The following is a 22,857-nucleotide window of genomic DNA, read 5'->3' on the forward strand; positions in this document are numbered from 1 at the left end:
TTTGCATGGGTACTCCTGTTTCCTCCCACAGTCCAAAAACATGCAGGTTACTCTGATTGGAGAGTCTAAATTGCCCATAGGTATGAGTGTGTGACTAGAGAAGATCTACAGCAGAAACTTAGTTTTCCCAGGAGGTCTCCCATCCAAGTATTACTAATTATTTTCCCACAATAAATTTCATATTGTTCACTTTTAGCTTGTGCGTAGTTAGATGTGCACAGCGCATTGTTTAACTGCAGGTAACAGAATGTAGTCACTCATCAGTTTTTAACATACAACAACTGAAAATTGCGTCTCTAAAACTAAACAGCAGAGGTCACACTAGCACAGCATACAGTTCAGCCTCTCGCATTCGAAATCTAAAACATAAAATGTAAACAGTAAAAAAATTGAATTGCAGATTGAAAAAGTATCAGATGTTCTTTCCTTATAACAAATATATATATATATATATTTTCAGTCGAATGAACACTTCTGAATTTTTCATTTATTGTAATACTGAGTAGGCCACTGAAGTTATAATTGTCATATATAATGGGCATCATTTTAGCTCATTTCCAACTGAAAGTAAGATAATGAAGTAACTTGTAAAAGTTTACTTGAAAGGTAACTATGACATTAAAACTAAGGCAAGCCTATTGGCAAAAAAAGGTTTGACTCAACATATTTTGCATTCAGATTAATGTTAGTAAAACAAAGTCTACAATGATGAGGCATCCAGGCATTCCATCAGGAAGATAGGCAAAATGTTTTTGGTTGCCACAACCCCGTTACATTTGTGACCAGGTATATTACAAGGTCAGAAGAAAGACAGAACATTTCACTGGCAATAGAGTAATTCAGGGAAATATAAAAAACCCCACAAATCGACCCTTCAGTGGAGAAAATATATTGAATAAATCAAAAACATACTACACAGTACATTAACAAATTAATTTGCATCCCAGACCTTTACAAGGGCGACTGAATTGTGCAATGTATCACGTTTGCTGTCACAGATTTTTTAACCCAAAACCCTAAAATCCCTGATATTATTTTGTAACATTATAGACATACAGTGGCTTCAGAACGTATTCAGACCCCTTCACTTTTTGCACTTTATTGTGTTGTAGATTTCATTTTGAGTTGATAAAATAGCAATTTTTGTCAATCAATCACTAATACACTAATAACCTATAATGAAAACCTGTTTTTAGAAATGTTTGCTCATTTTAAAAATCAAAAACTAAAATATTATATGTTATTTCCGTAAATAATTTAATTAAATAGCATACTATTTCAATATTGTACAGTAGCCTACAATGCCTTTTTCACATTTTGTCGTGCTATGCCTAAACATACATTTGAATGCAGTTAAGTATTTCCTCTTTTCTGGGACAATAGGTTTTTTCGCACTTTCCTCCTTGCTCAAACTCAAACAGCAAATTTCTGGTAATGAATTTTCTTGTGTTGTTTTTGAACGTTTGGAAGCGTGACGCATGCGAGATGAAAATGTAAAAAAGGATTTTAAAACATTCACCAGTTTTTCATGAGGCAAGGCCAAGTTGTACTGGAATACCGCCGTGTCATTTTTTTATCGTTCTTTTTCTTCGCTTAGCTAAAATTCTGTGGGCATAGAGGTTACTTAAATTATTTCGACTCGTGATCCACTGCTTAGTGAAACGCAAGCTGGTGATACTATTCAAATGATCTTAAACGGCATGCATCCAGTTAGACTGAGGTCGCTCATGACTAGGAGAGTTACTCCTGTAGGTTAACTGGTTTAGTAGCCTCCCGACTTGTTCCACATCTGTTGTGCGTTCTGTTCAAAGTCAAGGAGAAATGATTGAATACGCATTTTTGCACAAAAAGAAGAAAAGGAGAGAAAATATGTTCTGTGTTTTCGGATTTTTTCTAGTCCTGCATTGCATGGTTTATTTAATATACGAAATTGCAGTAACTTCACTGGAGCTCAATTCTAAAAGAAAACGCCGGGATGTTGGTGAGAGGCTACCTATACAGAAAACTCTCCGCAGTAGTATTACACTTAAGGCAGTGTTCAACGGTATAATGTCGTCTTTCTTTTCTTTTTTCAGAGAACGAAACGCAATGCATATCCTCACAGTCGTCTGAATTACCTGAGGGGTTTTTCACAGCACAGGAGTGGAAGGACGTTGGAATTATTATATATGTTTTGATCATTGTTTACATGCTTATTGCAGTATCCATAGTTTGTGACGATTACTTCTTACCATCGCTCGAAATTATCAGGGAACGTAAGTGCCAACGTTGAATGTGTGTTGGTGTTTGACTTATCTTTGCACAACGCAAGCATTTAAAACGAGGCTTGTCCACTCGAATGTGAAATCCAGCTGTGCCAGTTTGACCATCTTGAAAATTAAGCTGGTCATAAACTGGTCTAGCTGGGTATGAGCTAGTGCTGGTAGCTTGTCTGAGCTTTTTTCAGCAGGGCAGATATTTCTGTGGTTGAAAGGCAGGAGGTGCAAGAACTGTTTATCTTTCCTAGGTCTTGGGCTTTCTCCTGATGTTGCAGGAGCTACTTTTATGGCAGCTGGGAGCTCGGCCCCAGAACTGGTAAAAGCATTTCTAGGTAGGCCTATTAGGATTTTATAAGCTGCTGTAATAGTGTGTCTACAGTTATAATAACACTGCAATTGCTTTGGTAATAATGTATGCCAATTACTACTAACAACAATAACAACCAGTATAGTATGTGTTATTATTGTTCTTAGCCAATAGGTTAGTATTTTGAGGTAGTATCTCAAATGTACCGAAAAAGAAAAAGCTGGCTTTCATTGGATGATATGGATTGTGTTGGACCAACCATGTCCAACATGTTAGTCATGTGAACTGTGCTGTAAAATCAATGAAAGCGCCTCAAAGGCTATTCTAAAACACACAGGCCAGTGCAGAGACAAAAGGAAGTTGGGATTCTCTTCTGTTAACAATGCTTATTGATTAATAGTTTAAATAATTACTAACACATGCGATGTTAATGTTGTCTTTGATTTAATGTTAGGGGTTTTTGCGACGAAGGGAAACATTGGTGTTGGTAGAATTGTTGGATCGGCAGTCTTCAATCTCCTTGGTATTTGTGCTGCGTGTGGACTCTTTACGTCTGTGGTATGTGACATTCACAATGAAATGAATGAAAGGCTTCCTTGTCATTTGTATGGACTACTGAAGAATACCTCAAATCCACAATATGTAGGCTTTTCAATTGCTGTACAGTTTTTCTAAAATTTGACAAAATGACTGCTGTGATAGAAAAGAACATAGAAGATGTCCATACTGTGTATGATTACCATGTGAAGTCAACCTCTACAAAACTCTTTCCAGGTGGGTCGTCTCTCCTGCTGGCCTTTGTTTAGAGACAGTGTGGCATATGCCATTAGTGTGGTAGCTGTGCTTGCTGTCATTTCTGATAACAAAGTATACTGGTAAGTCTCTTCTGGAAAGCTGCTTCATGGCTATTAGTAAAGAGTATTGCTCAGAAGTTATTTTATTTTAACTACATCTTAGTTATGTAGCTGATGCTTTTTTTATCCAAAGTCACTTACAGTCAACTAGCCTAACCAGGGGTCAATCCCCCCTGGTGCAATGTGGGGTTAAGGGCCTTGCTCAGCCCAACAGCCACACATATCTCATTGTTGCTACCATGATTATATCGGGGCCTGTTCAGGTCCCAGTCAAGTACCTTAGCCACTAGGTTATCAGCTGGTAATGACAAAATATAATCCTTTCTCAAATCTAATCATTTATCATGTTTTCAAGCTGCCCTAAAGAGGTGTTTCAGGTAGTCAGTTTAACAGTTTAGTTAGTTTTCATCACTTAAACATGCCCTGTACACAGAGCAACAGAAGGAGGGCCAGCCTGTAGCCTACTGGCTAAGGTGCATGACTGGGACCTGGAAAGATGGTGGTTCAAGCCCAGCTGTTGGGCCCTTGAGCAAGGCCCTTAACCCCACATTGCTCCAGAGGGGATTGTCCTCTGGTTAGTCTAATCGACTGTAAGTTACTTTGGATAAAAGTCTCAGCTAAATACAAATTATTATTAGGTCTTAGAAGTAGTATTGATCAGATCCATAATATGGCTCATACAATAACAATTTTTCTTTCTAAGGTACGAAGCAGCCAGTTTGTTACTGGTGTATGGGCTGTACATTGTTGCACTTTGTTTTGACACTCACGTCCACAAGCGCATAGTGAAGTGGGTCAGACCGTGCCTGAGCACAGGGGAGGAGCACCACTGTGAAGAGCAGCCTCTGATTGGCTGGAACGATACGAGCAGTCTTCCGGTTCGTCGAAGCACCAGGGCCGACAGCAGAACCTTCTTTGATGATTCGGGTTACTCTCACCTGTCCCTCAGCCTTCACGGACTGAATGAAATATCACAAGGTAAGATGGGTATGCCTTTTATAGTATGTTGCTCTGGATAAGTCCGCCTAATGCCTGTAATGTAATTTTGTGTAAAAAGCCAAAACCAGAAACCACTTGCAATACAGGAAAACATGTATAGGCCATGTGTTGTCTTGCAGTATGATGACTGGGCTTGTCCCCTGCTGCAAAATCCAGCTAAGGCATCTTGACCAGCTTGAAAATTGAGCTGGTCAAGCTGGTCATAAGCTGGTGAAGCTGGGTATGAGCTGGTAGCCTGTCTGAGCTGGTCGCTGGTCAACATGTAATTTTGAACCCCTACCTTTGTGTGGCAGATCAGAGCAGCGTCTTTACAATGCCTGCGAGTGAGCTGAAGAGAGTCCTATGGGTGATGTCCTTCCCTGTGATCCTGCTGCTGTACCTAACTGTCCCCGACTGTCAAAGAAGGTTCTGGAAGAACTGGTTCATGGTTACCTTCTTCATGTCTTCAGTGTGGATATCGGCCTTCACTTACATACTGGTGTGGATGGTCACTGCTGTGGGTAAATCTGTTCCCTGCTCGGCTTTGGTTCAGGTACAAGTTAAGTGGCCAAGATAAGGATTCGTAGGAACAGATTTTATAGAAAGATGGCTTGATTAAAAATAAAGATAGATATGCCTGATACCATTCAAAGAGAAGGCAAGGGATTGAATGATGAACTGCTTAAGAATAAATGGTTTTGAAATGCACAAAAGCATAATCATATGTTCAACTCTCTTAATTCTTGAAACAGACTTGTTATGTCCTGGGGATTAGTGCAGCCCTTTGTCTGAAATCAGAGAAGATCTTTAAGGGCTGCTATGTTCTCTGGAATACCATGTGAAATCATGTGATACCAGTTTGACATTGTAAAGTATAATATAATTATTATCCTACTAGTGCCCATAAAGTCGACCATGGGAAAACTCTGCAGTAACTCTTAGAAAGTCACTAAATTGGAGTGCCCAGATAAAGTGAAAGCACTACCCCTCTCGTATCTAATATCCACAAACTCAATTTGGAAACAGTCTTTCCTTTCAACAGCCATTCAGTTCAGTTAAATGTATGCTACAATGCCAGCATTTGTGACTTGTTGGAAATGGTGGCTGTAGGTATTCAATACAAGTGACTCTTTACGGTTTTTAAGGCTGATGATTCAAAAAGGAAGCATTCAACAAAAACGGTACTATGACTGTGTTCCCTTTCAAAGGGATGTTTACCCATAATTTGCATGGTTTCCCAGACTGCGCATCAGCTCAACACAACTATATTCAGTTTGATGGTTAACTGACATTAGGTAGTTCTACAGGCAACGAACATTACGATGATTAATTCGCTTTTGGAAACCTCTGCAAGTCATAAAACATCCAACCTGTGTCTCAAAATGTAAATTACAATGAAAATGTATTATTTTTAGATACTGCATAACTAGATCACATGGCTCATTCATTGCACTTTTCGTATGGGTGATATGGGCAATTTTACCATTCAGTGTAACAAATACTTTTTTCATGGCACTGTAAAAAAGTCATACTTCCTTCCTTGAAATGTCCTTCAAGCCATTATTTTGGCAAAATGGAACTCTTTCTTGTCGGTTATACACAGGAGAAGCTCTGCACATACCAGACACGGTGATGGGCCTCACTCTGTTGACTGCAGGGACGAAGATTCCGGACATTATTTCCAGTGTTATGGTGGCCAGAGAAGGTGCGCTAATGTCAGCCAGCACTGTATCCACTTTCTAGTTTGATCTGTTCTTTGACTAACAAATTTACGCAAACTTTTGTCAGAATAATCTCAACAGCGTGGTATCCAGTCTTATCCAAAAAATGTTGGTGTGGTGTGTTCCTCATGCTCATTTTATTATAGGTGATTTTAATTTATACTAACAAGATTAAGTAGCCAGTTTAAAAACAGGCCATACAACTTGTAATAATACAACCAACCATTCCAACAAAGGATTTAAATGAAAATGTTAATACTTTTACTTCACTTTCAAAGCTACACACATTTCAGTTCTGAACAACTCCTATTCCCAAAGTTTTTATATCTCTAATGTTCTGCCATTTCATTCTGCAATATTTAGACAGCCGTTATGGTCAGGTGAATATCTAGACAGTAACCAATACATTGTTTCCATTTCAGGTAAGGGAGACATGGTAATGTCAAACACTGTGGGATCGAGCGTATTCAACATGCTGTGTCTGGGATTGCCCTGGTTCATCAAGGCAGCACTGGTGGATCCAGCCTCCCCAGTGGAGGTGAACAGCAGCGGGCTGATCTTCACTGCAGGGACTCTTCTCCTCTCCGTCACGGTCTTGTACGTAACTGTGCATCTCAACGGATGGAAACTGGACAGGAAGCTTGGCCTGGCTTCCTTGTCGTTCTACCTTCTCTTCACAACGTTGACCATCCTGTATCAACTCGGGGTTATAGGCAACAGCCCAGCGCACATGTGTACTTAATCATTCAATATCATCGCATCTCAGGGACGAGCAGTTATATTGAAGACTTGATCAGTTATCAAATCCCGGCTGATGGATATTCGCAGCCGACATGGAGCATTATTGATCAAGGAAACATATTTCAGAGGAATGGGAGGACAGGAAATTGTCAGACCGGAGAAGAGAAATCCCACCATAAGCCAAACAAGAAAACTACAGAAACATCAACACACCGGAGTGCCTTAAACTTCTTTCTACTGCGTCTCAGAAAAGGTTATCCTTTTTTACATAAGACAAGTGTCATGCATGATTAACTGTAATGACTGCAACATGTTTATGCCTTTAAAAAGAAATCAATTTAAATTGAATGTCCCTTATGTTAAGATACTGTATAGAGCTCAGGGAAGCCGAAATGAATGTCCTCATTTGAGGATGAGGGGTCTCAGGAAGGCAGGGATTTTAAAATAACTTTGGCCAGATATGAAGATACCAAAATGACGTATTACTCAAAAGGTGTATTATGAGCTGATGAATTACATTCCACCACCAGACACTGAGTAACCCAGAGAGGTCATCCTGAAGTCAGCATGTCATTTAGGCATTCTCACGAGGAAACAAATTCATTTAACAGTTAACCGTAAACATCACAAGAACAGAGTTAAAAATTAAAAAGTTTATTTATTCAAATAAACTGTTGACCCACAAATTAAAAATGGCTTACAAAAAAAAAAAAAAAAAAACAAGGTTTAATGGTATATAAACAAACTACACGCATCCAGATACAGAAGCTGGTGATTATCATGGAATTGGGGAGAGCGGTAAAGACTTCCGGGGCCAAGTGTTTTTAAAACAAAACAAAAACTTGTGGGAGACGGGTGGACACGTCGCCGCGGGAGCTCAAGCGTTCCGGTCGAGACGGACATCGACTTCCCTCCCGTTGATCTTGGTTCCGTTCATCATCCGGCACGCCTGCTCGGCACTCTCGGGCGAGTCGAAGCGGACCGTTCCGCACCCTTTAGATTTCCCATTCTCCATTTTGATTTCTGCAAACATCACTTGGCCTGAAAAAAGGAGAATGCAGGCCTTTCAATAACAGAACATTCATTTAAAGGATTCATGTTCAAAAACAATGTACCCATACTGTTTTGAATGGATATGCAGTCTCCCACCTTGATACTGTACATTCAAAAGTACAGTAATTGTTTCATTAACCAGTGCCATTTTAATGGCAAAAAACAAGGCTAAAGTGACGTGAGTCAAGGGTTGCTTCAAATTGGCCAATTGGGCCACAGTTTTTAGACTGAATTATAATTCATCACGTGAATCCCTTACATGCGACTAGTTTATAGTAATTAAATGTGCATGTGAACTGAATAGAGTATATTCATCTCTGGGGCCACCTACGGCCTAGTAGCTAAGATGCTTGACCAGGACCTGGAAGGTTGGTGGATGTAGCCACAATTAGATCAGTGCAATTGTTGAGCAAGGCCTTTAACCCCAGATTTCTCCTGGGGGGATTGGCCCGTTTAATCTAATCAACAGTTTCTTTGCATAAAAGTATCACATAAATAACTAATGTAATTTTCAGGAGAAGCAGTCATTTTATCCAATCTTTCTAGACTAGGTAAGAGAGAGTGCCCACTCTTCTTCTGTTTCTGATAATCCTGGCAGTTCAATTCTTAAAGATTGATTACATTAATCAATGTCCCAAAACATATTTTTACCATCTGTAGATAAAACACCTACAGCATAAAATCCGGAAGACCATCAGAATAAATTGAGAAGCCTCGCAAAGCAGAATAGATCACAAATATGAAAAGGAAAGAAAAAGCCAAGAAAATGAACATTAATGTTTGCTTATACCACAATTAACATAAGCAATGTGTTGTTTTGTCAATCAAGACAGACCTGCATCTGAACTTTGAACACTTACCGCAAATACTGAATTTCTCCTTGAGCTTCTGCCAGGTAAGATCGTAGGAAAGCTGGAAAACAACAACACACTGGAAATGAGCACATGAGACGCGCACAAGAGACGGTGACGATGTTTAAAATGTTCGTACGTACATTTCGCACAAAGATTTGGCAGCCACCCTTCGACCCCGAACTCCGGTCAGACATTCCGCCGCCCATGTAGCTGGAGCCCCCTCCGTAACCACCGAACCCGCGGTTCATGTCCATACCGCCCATGCGGTCAAAGCTGGAGCTCATCCGATCCATGCCCAGGCTCCCCATTCCACCCCCTACAAAACATTTCAGGAGATTTCAGGGGCCTACACTCCAGCTAAAACAATGTCATGGCTCGATTGTTTTACACCAGGGATGGGCAAGGAGGGGCGTATCTGTTTTTTGGATTTGGCCTGCTCTTAATTATTTAATTAGCCCAATCATTCACATGATCGGTCATTTTTAGCCACATTCCAGCAGCTGATAAATGTTCTTGTCTTGTAGCATGGTAGTGTGGTCTAATTTGAGTGAATGGTGCATAGGGCTAATTAGCTGACTGAGCCTGCATACACACCGGCCCTCCAAGACTGAAGTTGCCCATCCCTGTTATATGCAGGTTGGGAATGGGTATGGGGAAAGCATACTTTTCAAACTGAGCAATGCACCTGAACAGTGCACAACAGTTCCAGAAAGCTCTTAATCCCCTCCACCAAAGTCAACACAGGGAAACAAAGATCATGAGACGCTGCTAACAAGATACTCAAATGAATGTGTGATGTTGGGCCGATGTTCAGCAATGGAGGAGAATGTACATGTACCTAATGTAGACCCCATTGGTCCCATGCCAGCATTACCCATTGCTCCACCAAAGGCTCCCAATCCAATTCCTGATGAAGAAAATTCACTTAAGAGTCAGGTGATGAACAAAATTGCTTGAGAGTTTTGCTGACTGGACAGTTAAGCAGTTCTCATTAGTCTTAATATGTAAACAGGCACAAAACATACAAGTGTTTTTTTTTTCCTTTTTTTTTTTTCTGCAACCATTCTAATATTTGTTGCCAGTGAGTTTTGCTGAATGGACATGAATGATGCTGATGCGCACAATTGCACATGTAAACACATACATGCAAACAGACGTGCGCAGACACCATGCACATATCCACACAAACCCCAACTCACCCATTCCTCCAAATGAATCCCCGAAGCTTCGGCTCATGGACATGTCAGTTCTCCCGAAGTCTCTGTCCATACCTCCCATTCCAGAGCGATACATGTCTAAAACAAATGGCAGAAAATGTTAAGACAAAGAAAATTCAACCCAGTATGACTACTGCCCCACTCTACAGACTAACATTAGATTGTCATTTGCTACATCAAGTTTCTTTGCTAAATGTAGGCTAACATAACATCCCCATGCAGAATTACCAAGTATACTGGAGTTTTGTAAAGAATAGGTTGTGATTTAAGTACTTAATAATAGTCAGTGTACACTTCAATATTTCCTAAAGCCAGTTTATAGTCCAGCGACAGGGCGTCACTATGACCAATGAGATGCAATGGATGTCACTGGTTGCATTTAGTTTATACTCGAGGTGACAGGAATACTTTTTTTATAGTTTTGTTTCTAAGGACAACAACCACAGTCTGAATTGGGTAAGAATAGAATTCATGAACGTTCTGCGCTTTCAGTCGAGCAACACTGTCGCTGGACTATAAACTGGCCTTCATGCAGAGCTCAGAACCAGCCAGTACATTACCTCCAATTCTTCCCATGGGCGCCATGTCTCTGCCTCCATACCCAGCCATGTTCCCCATGCCATCCATGCCACCATACCCTCCACTGCCCATTCCTACAACAGCACAAAACCACATGCGTAGGGTCAAAGACTAGCACAAACATCTACAGATAACTACCAAAGCGCTTACAAATGTATGAGGCTAATAAGCGTTGGTGTTAAAGACCAGCTGAAGTAACTTTTTCCTCAATTCTTCCAAAGCATACAAACATCTGAAAGTAAAATTGTGTAGTTTCACAGCTTTTTTCCCCATCCACTTCCTGGAAAACTTTTGAATTTAGATTTTTGGTCATCGCGTACCAGTGGTTGATCAAAGGTCTGTGTGTGCTGCTCTAACTTCTGTTTCAGCTGGTCTTTAATAAGCTATTTTTACATAACACAACAAAGCCACGGATATTCTAGAATACATATTGGGGGGAGGGGGGGGGTAAAAACACGCGCGCGCACACACACATTTAACTAGAACAAACCTCCCAATCGCCCCATTCCACCATACCCAGGACCATGCATACCTACACGGAGAGTAAAACAGAAAAGCATGCTTAGCCCATGAAGGGAATTAATGCTGAGTCCATTCACAAGGGAAATCAATTCCAATAATTTCACTATCCAGCCATTTTTGCCATGTCGTTTTGGTGAGCAATGCAGCATCAGCTTTCTGTTCTTGGCTGAGAGAAGTGGAACCCAACATAAGTCTTCTGCTGTTGTAGCCCATCCGACTCGAGCCATTCTCCTTTGACCCATCTCAAAAACAGGCGTTTCCTTCCACAGAACTGCCGCTCACTGGATGTTTCGTTTTTCGCACCATCCTAGAGTAAACGCTAGAGACTTACGCACCAAAACCCCAGGAGACCAGCAGTTACAGAAATACTCAAACCAGCTTGTCTGGCACCAACAATCATTTACAAAAAGAAAGTCCAAAAGTCCTCCGACTTGAATTGAAGCTCCAATCATTTACTGAAGTGGTTCTCATAAGAGGGCATACATTTTCAGCTCACAAATCTCATCACAAAATACCTCTACCCGTTTTGCCTTCTTTCAAAAAGCTCAACATCCTGTTTCAACCAACATTGATGCCAATATAGTACAGGTGTATGTGAGAGGATTCACGGCGGAAATTACCTCCAGGGCCCATGTTTGACATGCTGCCACCTCCACTCATGCGGTTGGCATTGATCGGCTGGCCGCCTGGACCAAGGCCCATCCCAATTCCACCTAGACCCCCTGTTAAAAGATTTCTGTTAGCATATGTTGGAAAACACGGGAGCCAAGTGCAGTACCGTTAACCCCCCCCAAAAATATGTAATTTTGTAGAGGGCCAACTTTGTCTATAACCTAATCCAGTCAAATTCACTTTTGACCAGGGACCAATCTACAACCTTGTCTATCCCCTAATTTACTGAAATTTACTTGTTATATTCTCTACCCCCTCCAATTCCTTCCACACCTTGTTTCTCCCCCCACCAGATCTAATCAACCCCCACCCGCTGTGATGCATTTTCATTCATAGCAAGGACCATCTGGCCCACGGTTTCCATTGAGGGACAGGGTATACGTGTTGACATTCTCCCCCAGTTGTTGGTTCTTGTTCATCTGTACTTGGGGAACAGGCCCACTAGTTACGCTTCTATATTGAAGAAGCCATTTTGAAACAACCCATCTGCATTTATTCCTCCTTACCATCGTAATTTAGCAATTCAGCAGATAAAATTCCCAGCTATATCTTTTAAACTATTAAAAGATATAGCGTGGGTGTCTCGGTGGCACAGCCTGTAGAGCACTGACCGCATGCTCATTGCGAGCCGCGACGTCAGCGGTTCGAATCCGACCGTCTGACATTTGTCGCATGTCTTCCCCTCTCTCTCGCTCCCATTCTTCCTGTCTCTCTATACTATACTGTCCAATAAAGCTGAAAAAAGGCCTAAAAAATATCTTTAAAAAAATAAAAAATAAAAAAAGATATAGCTTTTATAGAGGATTTTCTTTGGTTTTTTTCAAGGACTACATCTACGCATCAAGTTCAGTTTTACTGGATTACATTTGTGAATTCCAGTATTTCTTTGGGGGGAAAAATTAATAAAAAAATATAAATTACCAAATTATTATTAATTTTTATTTATTTATCATAAACTGGTCCTTTTTTAACACCTAAAATTACCCAATGAAAGTGAGCCCAGTAATCACGCAATGTTCTCAGCCCCAGCGCCAAGTACTTCTCTAACCAATTGCATTACAGCTTTATAGATTAAAATATTCAGTTTGATATAAAACAAATACGAACAAAAGAGGGATACATTGACTTACTTGGCAACTGAGCAGATTTCTCGACTGGGCGAAAATCATCTGGGGGAATGGACTTATCATCCTACAGCAAGATACAGACGCACACACACACACACAAACTGAAATGTAGTGCATGTAATAGAGCGTATCACTGTAACAAGTCCTTACACCATCTCCCATTCCCTAGATTACATTAAAAGTAGAAAATAAGGTGACTACAGCATTAAAAATACCGAACATGGCTTTTTAGACAAGTAGACAACTTACCATCTTTACGTGCATGGGCCTGTCAAATAACATCTGCCCATTAAACATAGCTGGAAAGCCAAGTCAAGGAATAGAGCTCAAGTAAATATAAAGAAAAGTGCTGGCAATCCAAACTTGTTACACTGTGTAATTATTAGTTGTGCTTCTTTGTTCAATCATCTTTCAAATCAAAGCTTTCACATCCTAACACAGCAAAACTGAAATGCAGGGAAGTCCTACATAGATCAAAATAGCAGACGACCTAAAAGTACACTGAATGTACAATATCAAAATGCTATCAAATTTTATCAACGTATTTATGACACAAAATAATTTGTCAAATGGCAGTTAAAACTTTATCATTCTAAATTTGTTATGGTCCAAAGTGAAGGATACATATGGCCTGCACTGCCTCGAGGGCTTGCTCGAAGGTGACCGTGCCCATTCCCCGACTCTTGCCATCCTTGTCCTCCTTGACGTCGGCCCGTTTGACGGTTCCAGCCATGCCGAAAACCTCCTTCAGCTTCTTCCAGCCCACCTTAAAATCCAGCTGAGAAACATGACAAGAGACAAATTAATAACAGATAATTGGTGAACGTCAAATTTTACAAAATTGGAAGAGGAAGAGTGGCCTACGTTGGCAACAAACACGGTGGTGCCAAGTCTCCCGGCTTGGAGGGAGCTGATGACCTCATGAGGGATGTTGGGATTGTTGGCGATTGACGGTGGGAGATTCATCCCACCAGGACCACCATCATGGCCACGGCCCCCTGGGTACATCCCACCAGTACGCTGCAGGACTCTACGAGCATGCTCACCGTCAGGGTCCTAGAACACATCACCAACGCCACACACATATATTTTTACAGAAGGAACACATGGGAATATCCATTTAACCCTTTCAGTCCAAAGAGTGCATATGGCACTCAAGTTAACTACTGTACATTCCCATGTATTGCACTCTCAAAACTTCTACCTTTTCAACCACTCACAATTGCTGCTATACTATCATTTAGGATTTATTCAGCTAAAACTCAAATACATTTTTTTCAGCTCAATTGTCTCAACCAAAGCTAATACCCCTTGGGATTTGGATGGAGCAATTTCATATTGGGCTGGGGGCTGAAAGATTAATTCCCCCCAAAATGTCATGCCTAGATTTCCTTTCACATTTTTTGTTTCTGTAGCCCTTACCTCCTTGATGTTAAGTGGTCTGCCACTCAGATCATGCTTGTTCATAACTTCAATTGCCTTCTTCACAAATTCTTCATCTTTGAATTCAACAACACTGGAAATAAGAGGCACAGCTTATGAAAAAGCATAAAACAGAGGCTATTTTTAGGTAAAGTGATATCACAGTGTAGTGTAACACCGCAGGAGTTTTTACTCACCCGCAACCCTACAGCCGCAACATGGTGGTTGTGAATACAAGGAAGCCGTCAATGAGGGGAAAGAGGAACAGAGACAATTAACACCCAAAAAATAAACAATGTGCACTTAAGTGTCCCGGTTTTTTTTTCCCCCAGACGGTCACTGAAAGAAAATTGAACACGTGGTAAATGTTCAATTGTACTACGGCTTTCTGTCCATCCCAAGGCGTCACGAGAAGCAAACCAAAGCATTTGGTTGATTGAAAATTTTTTGGAACTTTGGAGGCCTTGATCCAACGATGAGGTCTGGGGAAAGATACATTACCTCCCGGTTTCAGGTCCCTTAGACAATCAAATGCATTAAAGTTTGGAAATACAAACGGTCTCAACAGAAACAAAGTTTGTCGTTTTGGAAAATAATATTATCAAAGATAAAAAAAGCTAATTTGAAGAAAATAGTGGTCAAAAAACAATAAGAGCATGTGTAAAACAGACAAACTTTTGATGTTCAGGCAGTTTACAGTAGAAATCAGATTGAATTACAATTGTCAATGAAATGCAATTGTTCTGAGCTAAAGTGGTCACAGTAAAGATAATTCCCTTGTCCTGGCATTCATATTAACATTGATTAAGTAATGTTTGAGTTCCAAAACATACTAGATTGGGCAGAGAAAATACAAGAGTGCACTGTGCCATTCGCATACCTTCATACAATATAAACGCAAGATTTTTGAAATGGCCTCTGTCAATCAATGGACAAGCAATGACAAATCAATCGTTTTTGTTTCCTAAACAGCCAAACTTAGCCATCAATTGAAAACTACAGCCAAAACTTTAGTGTGCTTCAGAGGTGTTAGTTTCCCAAAATCACAAGTAGCATCAACAAACTGTACCCCTCACAAACAGAGGTCACAAACTACAGCCGCCAGAGAAAGGCTCTACCCACAAATCCTTTCCATTTTAGTAACAATTCAAATAAACATTACCAGAATTGTCATGACCGAGAGGATTGCTGATGAAATAAAAACTGCTGAGGATATTTAAAACCTCGTGCAGTAAATTGTCCACAACACTTACCCTTGACTTTCCTTCTGCATCCTTAAAGAGCTCCACGTATGTAACCTCACCAACTACATGAGACATACAAAGGGAAAATACCAAAAGAAACAATGCATTTTAAACCAGTCTTCACGTCACTTGCCCCTTGGTACAACACTGCAGATGGAGCACCCCGTTAAACATCAACAATCCATCCAGACCATCTTTCCACTGAACGACACCATGCCCCTGTTCATTTACACCTCCATCCGCCTTGGGCACAGTGAAAACATTCTCTCAGCTGGGCCTTAAAACATGGAAATACTAACATGTGTCAAACATGATGCAGTTGGTGAACACCAAACCCATAGCACTTAACTGTTTTAAGGTGACCATCCACCTTGAACAGTTAAAAACAGATTTCTACATTTAAATAAAGCAAAATTCCAAAAATTCTAAGCAGTGCATAGCAAAGCACAACTTTTCAGTAATGTGTCACCTTACAACAGATACAACACAACACAATTCATCAAAATATGCATATTGGGAGGTTACATGCTGGAGCTGTCAAACCCAGGACAAAATAACCAAAAAAATCACCTTTGACAAAACGTATGTACACAGAATTTCTGTCCAAAACAATAGTGATCTCCTACCACAGGAGGAAAAACACATTGAGGCATTGAGGACTTAAATGAACAATTCCAGGAAAATGTCACCTCAAACTCAAAGGTCAACTACAAAATACCTCCAAATGTTGTCTTAAGAAAACCAAATGTAAAATCCCACCAGGGGATAAAATGTCATCCTTTCAGCTATGTCTCATCAAGAAAAAAGAAGAAAAAAAGCACAGATTTTGTTGAGTATGGGAATGGGGGTGGGGGGGGAAGTCTACTGCATTTAGAGTCCTTGGGTCCTTAAAAATTTACCTTTCTCTCTCATAAGATCTTTAATTGCCTGCCACTTCATGTCATAGGGAATATTGCTAATGAACACTCTGTTTCTCTGGCCACTCTTCTTGTCACCACCGCCATGCCTGTCTTTGGAGTAAGGCTGAAAGCGGCTGGCTCTTCTGCCGCCAGTTGATTTTTCCTTCAACTCAGACTTCTCCTTAGGGGATCCCTCCTCGGCTTCGGGTTCGGCTTCAGCTTCAGCTTCGGCTTCGGGTTCACTAGATAAAATAGAACAGCGGGGAAATACGTGGCAGAATTAAACATAACAATACAAGCACACTCTTAATATGCAACACTAAACTGGTATTTGCAAGCTTGCATGCCTTAATGCCTAATGTTTGCACATTGCTTGGACCCCTTGAACCCCCCCAAAAAACTATTTTGCGCGCCACATGCTGTAACAAAGAGACCGTATGATATGCAAATTGGACTGGTACGTTATCAGTCTAAAGAATACACCATCCGATTTCTAACACCTTCAGAAAAATCATTAAAATATAGATTTTTAGCTAGCTAGGTTATCTAACGTTAGGTGGATACCAACGGCAAAGATTCCAACCTACGTAACGTTAGCGGCGTTAGGTGAACTATGCTAACGTTAGTTAGCAAACTTGCATCGCCAAGTTGCACAATTAACACTAACCGATAGTTAACAATACCGTTCACAGGTACAACTAACCTAGCACAAGTTCACCATCTTCACTGGATCCAAGTGTTCTAATGGCTATTCTTCCTGTCGCAATGAACACAATTGAAGAGCGCTAGTAAAATGCGCCACAACACGAGATAACAAGCTAGGTATGCCATACTGATGGGGCTAGTTACACCGTTAGGCATATTTCATACAATCTATCGCTAACTAGATAACTAGCAATAGCTAAACGGATTTAAATTGATTTTATTTAAGTTAGGAAGCTAGCCTAAGTATGTAGCCTAGTGCCGTTTAGGTACGTGTTAGCAAGCTTGTTTTCTAGCTGCCTAATTCTACTGCTCAATAAATGAATAACCAGTCACAAGAAAATAAACTGCTATCTTCCTGGGTAACTAAGAATCAGATAACGTTACCTAGTTTCCAACAAAATATTTTAGATGATGCGTTGTTAGGTCAAAATGGCTAGCTAAAACAGGCCTTTTCCTAGCTAGTGCAGCTAGCTCCCTCTCAATTCAAGACTCCATTTTAGCTATCGGTCATATAGCTAACGTTACACCGACAAAAATAAATTACGTTTTTTCGCCATTAGCGTTTTCTTGCGGCGGTTCATTTTCGATTTCAGTGGTCGGTGCCGTTTCCTCTTCTTGTTCCTCAGATTCCACTTTAGCATCTATGATGGTAATATCATCATCCATGATAATACGTTTAGGGACGTAAATGTTAAATCAAACTAGCCAGCCGCTTCTTATGACCACTGCAGCGCAAATCAGCATCAGCAATCACTTAGTCAGGCCTTTCCCATCGCGAGAACTACAGTGAGTTAGCGCTCCCCAGGGATTTACATACCCCCCTTGAAGCTCGCAAACCCCAGTGGTTACCGTAGGTATTGCAGTTAATTAATCCGTTCAAAACTACTAATTTGCCCTGGCGAAATTATACTATTTTGGACAGTACTTTTAACAGTGAACAGAGTACTTGAACAGCGAATGACTCTCAAGGGATCGATTTGCAAAGAAGCAGATATTTTTTAATTCCTATATTCATACCTTCATGTTTAGGTACCTACTGCGCTAAAATGCATTGTCAAACATGGCAGCCTCCAACAACTGGCTTCATGCGCCACCGAGCAGATCCCATAGGAATCCATGGAAGCGGAAGCTGTCATCTGTTCTTATAGCTTCCGCTTACCGGTTCCATTGATTCCTGTGGGAAACGATGGGAACTGCTCAATTGCCAGTATACTGTATAATGCCAGTATAATGACAATTTGGATAGATAGCCTCCTAAATTAGTATGTGGCAATGCAGCCAATAATGTGATTTTTAAGTTTAGTAGTAGTTTGGGGTCTTGAGACAGGGCTCTAGTACTAACTAGATGCCCTATGTCGGGAAGACATGAAAAGTAAAGTGTGAAATGTGGCCGTTAGAACGAGTAACCTATTGCCGAAGAAGAACGGGCTCAAGAAGTATCTATTATCACTGGCAAGCCAAATTTAGCTGAGGAAGAAATTCAGCCTCTACAAGGGTAATTAGACAAAATGTATTTCCACTACAACTTAGTGAAAAATGCTGATCGGTTATCAATTAATAAACAGCATATAAATAATATTTGGAATTATGATGCTTTCTTATAGCCAGATCATTGACTGTGGTCATTTTACTTTTGTTTCTATCCTTTGTTTTGTATACATTTCTTTCAAAACAAAGGAAAGACATAACAATAAAATAACACAGCCAATGGTCTGGTCATAAGAAAGCATCGTAATTCCTTAACAAATTTCAGCAGTAGTATGGGCTGCAGTCTTCAGTAAATTGTAATTACAAAATAGGATAGGTAGAGTAGGCTATGCTACTTGGTGGTATGGGGAACATACATGTGTAAGCTTGTGCACGGTATGCCACCTTTTTTAACCAAACATCATGACAAGCCAAGGTTTTGTTGTATTTTACTATGAACATATTTTTAACATACAGTAAATCAAGCAGCCTACAGTAAATGTGGGTTACAATATTCCTTAGCTAATATTGTAGTGCATGCACTAGTCAAGACTGCTTCCCTGGTGTAAAAATATTTGTTGTGCTATAGAGACAGTGCCAGCTTCTGCTGGCGAAGCTACATAGCCTACTAGCTTCTGACCATTTTGCAGTGAAACCTAATATCTGACAGTATCCAACTCACATGCGCAAGGCTATATTATCATGTCCTAAATAATATATTACCCAAGGAACACCTTAAAATAATGCAAGAGTGAATAGCCAGTAGACAAATTGGTACTACAAGATAGCACTGGGCTACTTTGAAAGATTAAATAATAACAATGTCTCAGCAAAGATCTAATTGGACATTATGCTGTCAGAGTTCTTATGAGTCTAATTCCTTTCTAAGTCAATAACTGTTACTCGAAGCATTTATATAATGGTCCACTTGGAAAGATTCCAGAAAAATGTTTTTTTATTAATCTCTCAAAAACACATCAGTGTGTCTCTTGGGAACATAGAAAAATATGTTGCTGTTCACCAGGGAATAAAAGTGACACTGCTCTAATGGAATACTGCCAGATAATTTCCCTGTTGCTGGGTTCAACACGTGTTCCAGCTAGCAACATGGTTATCGTAGGCTATGTGATGCAATGACTCAGTTTCCTCTCTTCTAACATTGTCATATCTCTGTAAGAGAAATAAATAAATTATTTGTTATTAATCCAAAGCGATTTACAGTTTTACAGAAAAGCGATTTACAGCATGGAGCAATGCAGGGTTAGGGACATTGCTCAAGGGCCCCAACAGCAGTGTGGATCTTATCGTGGTTACACAGGGGCTTGAACCACCAAACTTCCAGTTCAGAGTCACATATGTTAACCCAGTGGTTTTCAATCTTTTTGGGCCTAAGGCACACCACATATCAAATTAGAACCTCAAAGCACACCAACTTAAAATCAAAGTTATTTATTATGAAGAATGTCACACCCACTATGATTATATTATTTGTGAGATTTACTGCATATTTCATATAGGTTACACCAGGCTGTCAATGATTATCAAGCAGATATGGGCTCATTTAAATTAGACAGGCAATCATCATCATTTATCACAAAATATGAATTGAAATGGATTGGGGCACACAAAAACATTATTTTCACAGGTATACATACAAACACACGCACTAACAACAAACATACAATAGTTTGCCCTGAAGTACAATAATTCTCGAATCTTTGTATGATTGTTTGGTTTAGGCATCTGGCAATGCTGTGTCTGACATGCAGCGGAGGGTCGCAGCCCCCCGTAGCTGTGGTAAAATGTCTATATAAACAGTATATTAATCATTTATTTGTATATTTTACACTAATACACTTGCGTTGTGTATACCAATGTCAGACACCAAAGATGTTTGGCTCAACACAAGTAATTCTTTTTGCTGTGGTTCATGCTTGGGTCATATCCGTAATATAAAATAAAAAAAAACCTCAGTATATCTGCGTTTAGAGAACGTAATATATTTCTTATTCTTCGTTTTGGTTCTCTTTATCTGCATTAAAAAACAAAATTCTGCATCAATGCAACCTCTGAACATACACACACCATTTATGAAAAATGATGTACAGAAATGGATTATTGCAAGAAATTGCACAACATGGAATCAGCATCAGTGTTAAATTATGTTCAACCTTTGTACAAAATCAATGTGAAACTACACTGAATGTTAACGTTGCTATGATATTACTTGGCTACAATGCTATTGCATCTTTTATGTACAGCAAAGTACTAATTTTCCCTCTAAAATGAGGCTATATAAAAATGGTCTCAAAACATTCCTTCAAAAACCCAAGACATACTTGACCTTACAGGCTGCCCCGCCCCAACAAAATAATACATTTCATACACACTGAGAAATAAGGGTACTTAAAAGTACCTTTTACAAACAAAAAATGTACAAATTAATTATTAATCTAATAGGGTACTGTCGTGAGCCACGGACCCCTTGCCAAGCTCAGACCTCACGTTCCCACGAGCAGTACCCCACGAGGAGGTGTCTCGGGGATGAACTCAAGTACTCCGAACGTCCTGGAGCCCTGGTAAGTTCTACTGAACTTCCAGCCCAGTCTCGAAGTGAAGGGTGTGATGCAAATCTGGTATTCGATGTCCTGTATTCAATGTATTCCTCTAAAGAATCTTTATCACTTATGATTATAGTAAGATATACTTTATTATAATCAATCAAAAGAATAGAGTTATACAGATTACAGTGTACATATCATCTTTTGCAGTTTGCTGATCACATGCAAGTTACATATACCCCTTTAGCTCTTTCTAAGTTACCTTTCCACCATGATGTTTAAAAATCAAGGTACACCCATCAAATATCCATCATCCTCTTTGGCCTTTACCTTATCTTATGGCTCCCCCTTCACGGAGATAAAAGCTACTGAACTTCCATTAATACAATGGGTACGAACACCCCTAAAGTCTACTACTTATTTATATCGTATATAGTATCTTAATGAGAAATAAAAGACATAAAAATAAAAGGAAACTTATAATGTATTACTTCTATGTATTACTTTTCCTACTTCTACAAGTAATATAGATTATAATTACCACCCATGTCCTAAATATAGCCATCTCGTTTTCTGCGGGATTTGATCCCTCCTCCTTGCTGTTGATGAGCTCTTTGAACAGCTGCATTGGTTTGGGAATCGGGGGCAGGATCAGGACCCAGACTTTCGAAAGACGTGACTTTGCACTTCGTACTTCTCCTGCCTGTTGTATGGGATGTGCACTGGTATGTCTTTGAACACGTTGGGGGTTTTGCAGTGCAGCCGCAGCATATGCCTCTCCTCACTGACTCTGAGGTTAGGGGGGGAGGCTTCAGATTCTTGCGTGGGCCCAGCAGGAAGGTGTTCTGTAGCGTGGAGGAACCCCGCGTCCCGTCTGTTGGCCTCCAGGTGCAGTTCACGGCTCCAAGCATGTCGTAAAAGCCCTTTAACTCTTTCACCAGCTTTTCTGTATGATGAGGGATGCGCATGAACACCTCTTCAACAACAGTCCTGCTGCCACAACTCTTGGGCTGAGTCCGCACCGCGTACGTCACTCCTCTCTCCATATCCATATCCTGGAGTGGCGCGCAGAGGGAGCGCGCCACTCCAGCTTGACTACAGCTGTCTTGCGTTGCTCTCTCTTCAATAGCTCGTAGATATCTTGTGAGGTTAAATTCTAAGATCCCACTCTAAGGTCTAAAAGCTTATTCCTTATATATCTTTTTTGCATACAAAAGTGTACCTTTTTGATAAGAAATGTCCCCAATATTTCAAGCGGGAAGACATTTATCTCTTATGTAACTTGTTTTTTAATGATCATATTAATTATTTCTGTTTTTCCAATTGTCATTTTCTCATACCTCAAAAGAAATTTCCCCAATATTTTATTTCATGTGCCCCTCCGGTTTGGGAATTTCCACCATCTTAATATACGAGTGGAAAAACACTAGCTCTTAGGTAATTTTTAATGAACCTATTCATCACTGGTGTCTGTTTCAATTTCATAGTCTCTCCTTGACTTCCTCCAAACTTTGATCTCATGCAAGCCAGAAGTTAAAGCCTGCCACCATCTCAACACACTCTTCAGGTGCCCCTTTTTGTGGCGCCTTAAGGGATCTACAAAGGACATCCAGCTAATAGCTGAGTGTAATTCATCATTTAACTCCTCTATAGTCAGTCCTTTGAATCTATCCGAT

General features: G+C 40.2%; 2 protein-coding genes across 2 annotated transcripts; one reads left to right on the plus strand and one right to left on the minus strand.

Moving 5' to 3' along the window:
- The first annotated feature begins 1,673 nt into the window (after positions 1–1,673).
- LOC133131299 (sodium/potassium/calcium exchanger 5-like) lies at positions 1,674–6,979 on the plus strand. The gene is made up of 9 exons (XM_061246593.1): positions 1,674–1,981; positions 2,076–2,255; positions 2,507–2,590; positions 3,020–3,123; positions 3,340–3,440; positions 4,123–4,397; positions 4,712–4,918; positions 6,001–6,102; positions 6,541–6,979. Exons 1-9 carry the CDS (start codon positions 1,822–1,824, stop codon positions 6,858–6,860), a joined length of 1,533 nt encoding a protein of 510 aa, XP_061102577.1. The 5' UTR covers positions 1,674–1,821; the 3' UTR covers positions 6,861–6,979.
- A 518-nt stretch (positions 6,980–7,497) lies between these two features.
- Positions 7,498–17,929, minus strand: myef2 (myelin expression factor 2). The gene is made up of 17 exons (XM_061246478.1): positions 17,698–17,929; positions 16,449–16,690; positions 15,559–15,611; positions 14,503–14,510; positions 14,306–14,399; positions 13,748–13,939; positions 13,508–13,661; positions 13,133–13,182; positions 12,887–12,947; positions 11,705–11,806; positions 11,053–11,094; positions 10,544–10,636; positions 9,966–10,061; positions 9,605–9,673; positions 8,907–9,082; positions 8,773–8,824; positions 7,498–7,900 (listed from the first exon to the last, which is right to left on the minus strand). The coding sequence occupies exons 1-17, from the start codon at positions 17,817–17,819 to the stop codon at positions 7,737–7,739; spliced, it is 1,770 nt and encodes a 589-aa protein (XP_061102462.1). The 5' UTR covers positions 17,820–17,929; the 3' UTR covers positions 7,498–7,736.
- Between the last annotated feature and the right edge of the window lie 4,928 nt (positions 17,930–22,857).

This window comes from Conger conger, chromosome 6 (genome assembly GCF_963514075.1).
Source record: "Conger conger chromosome 6, fConCon1.1, whole genome shotgun sequence".
In the NCBI taxonomy this organism is placed as follows: domain Eukaryota; kingdom Metazoa; phylum Chordata; class Actinopteri; order Anguilliformes; family Congridae; genus Conger; species Conger conger.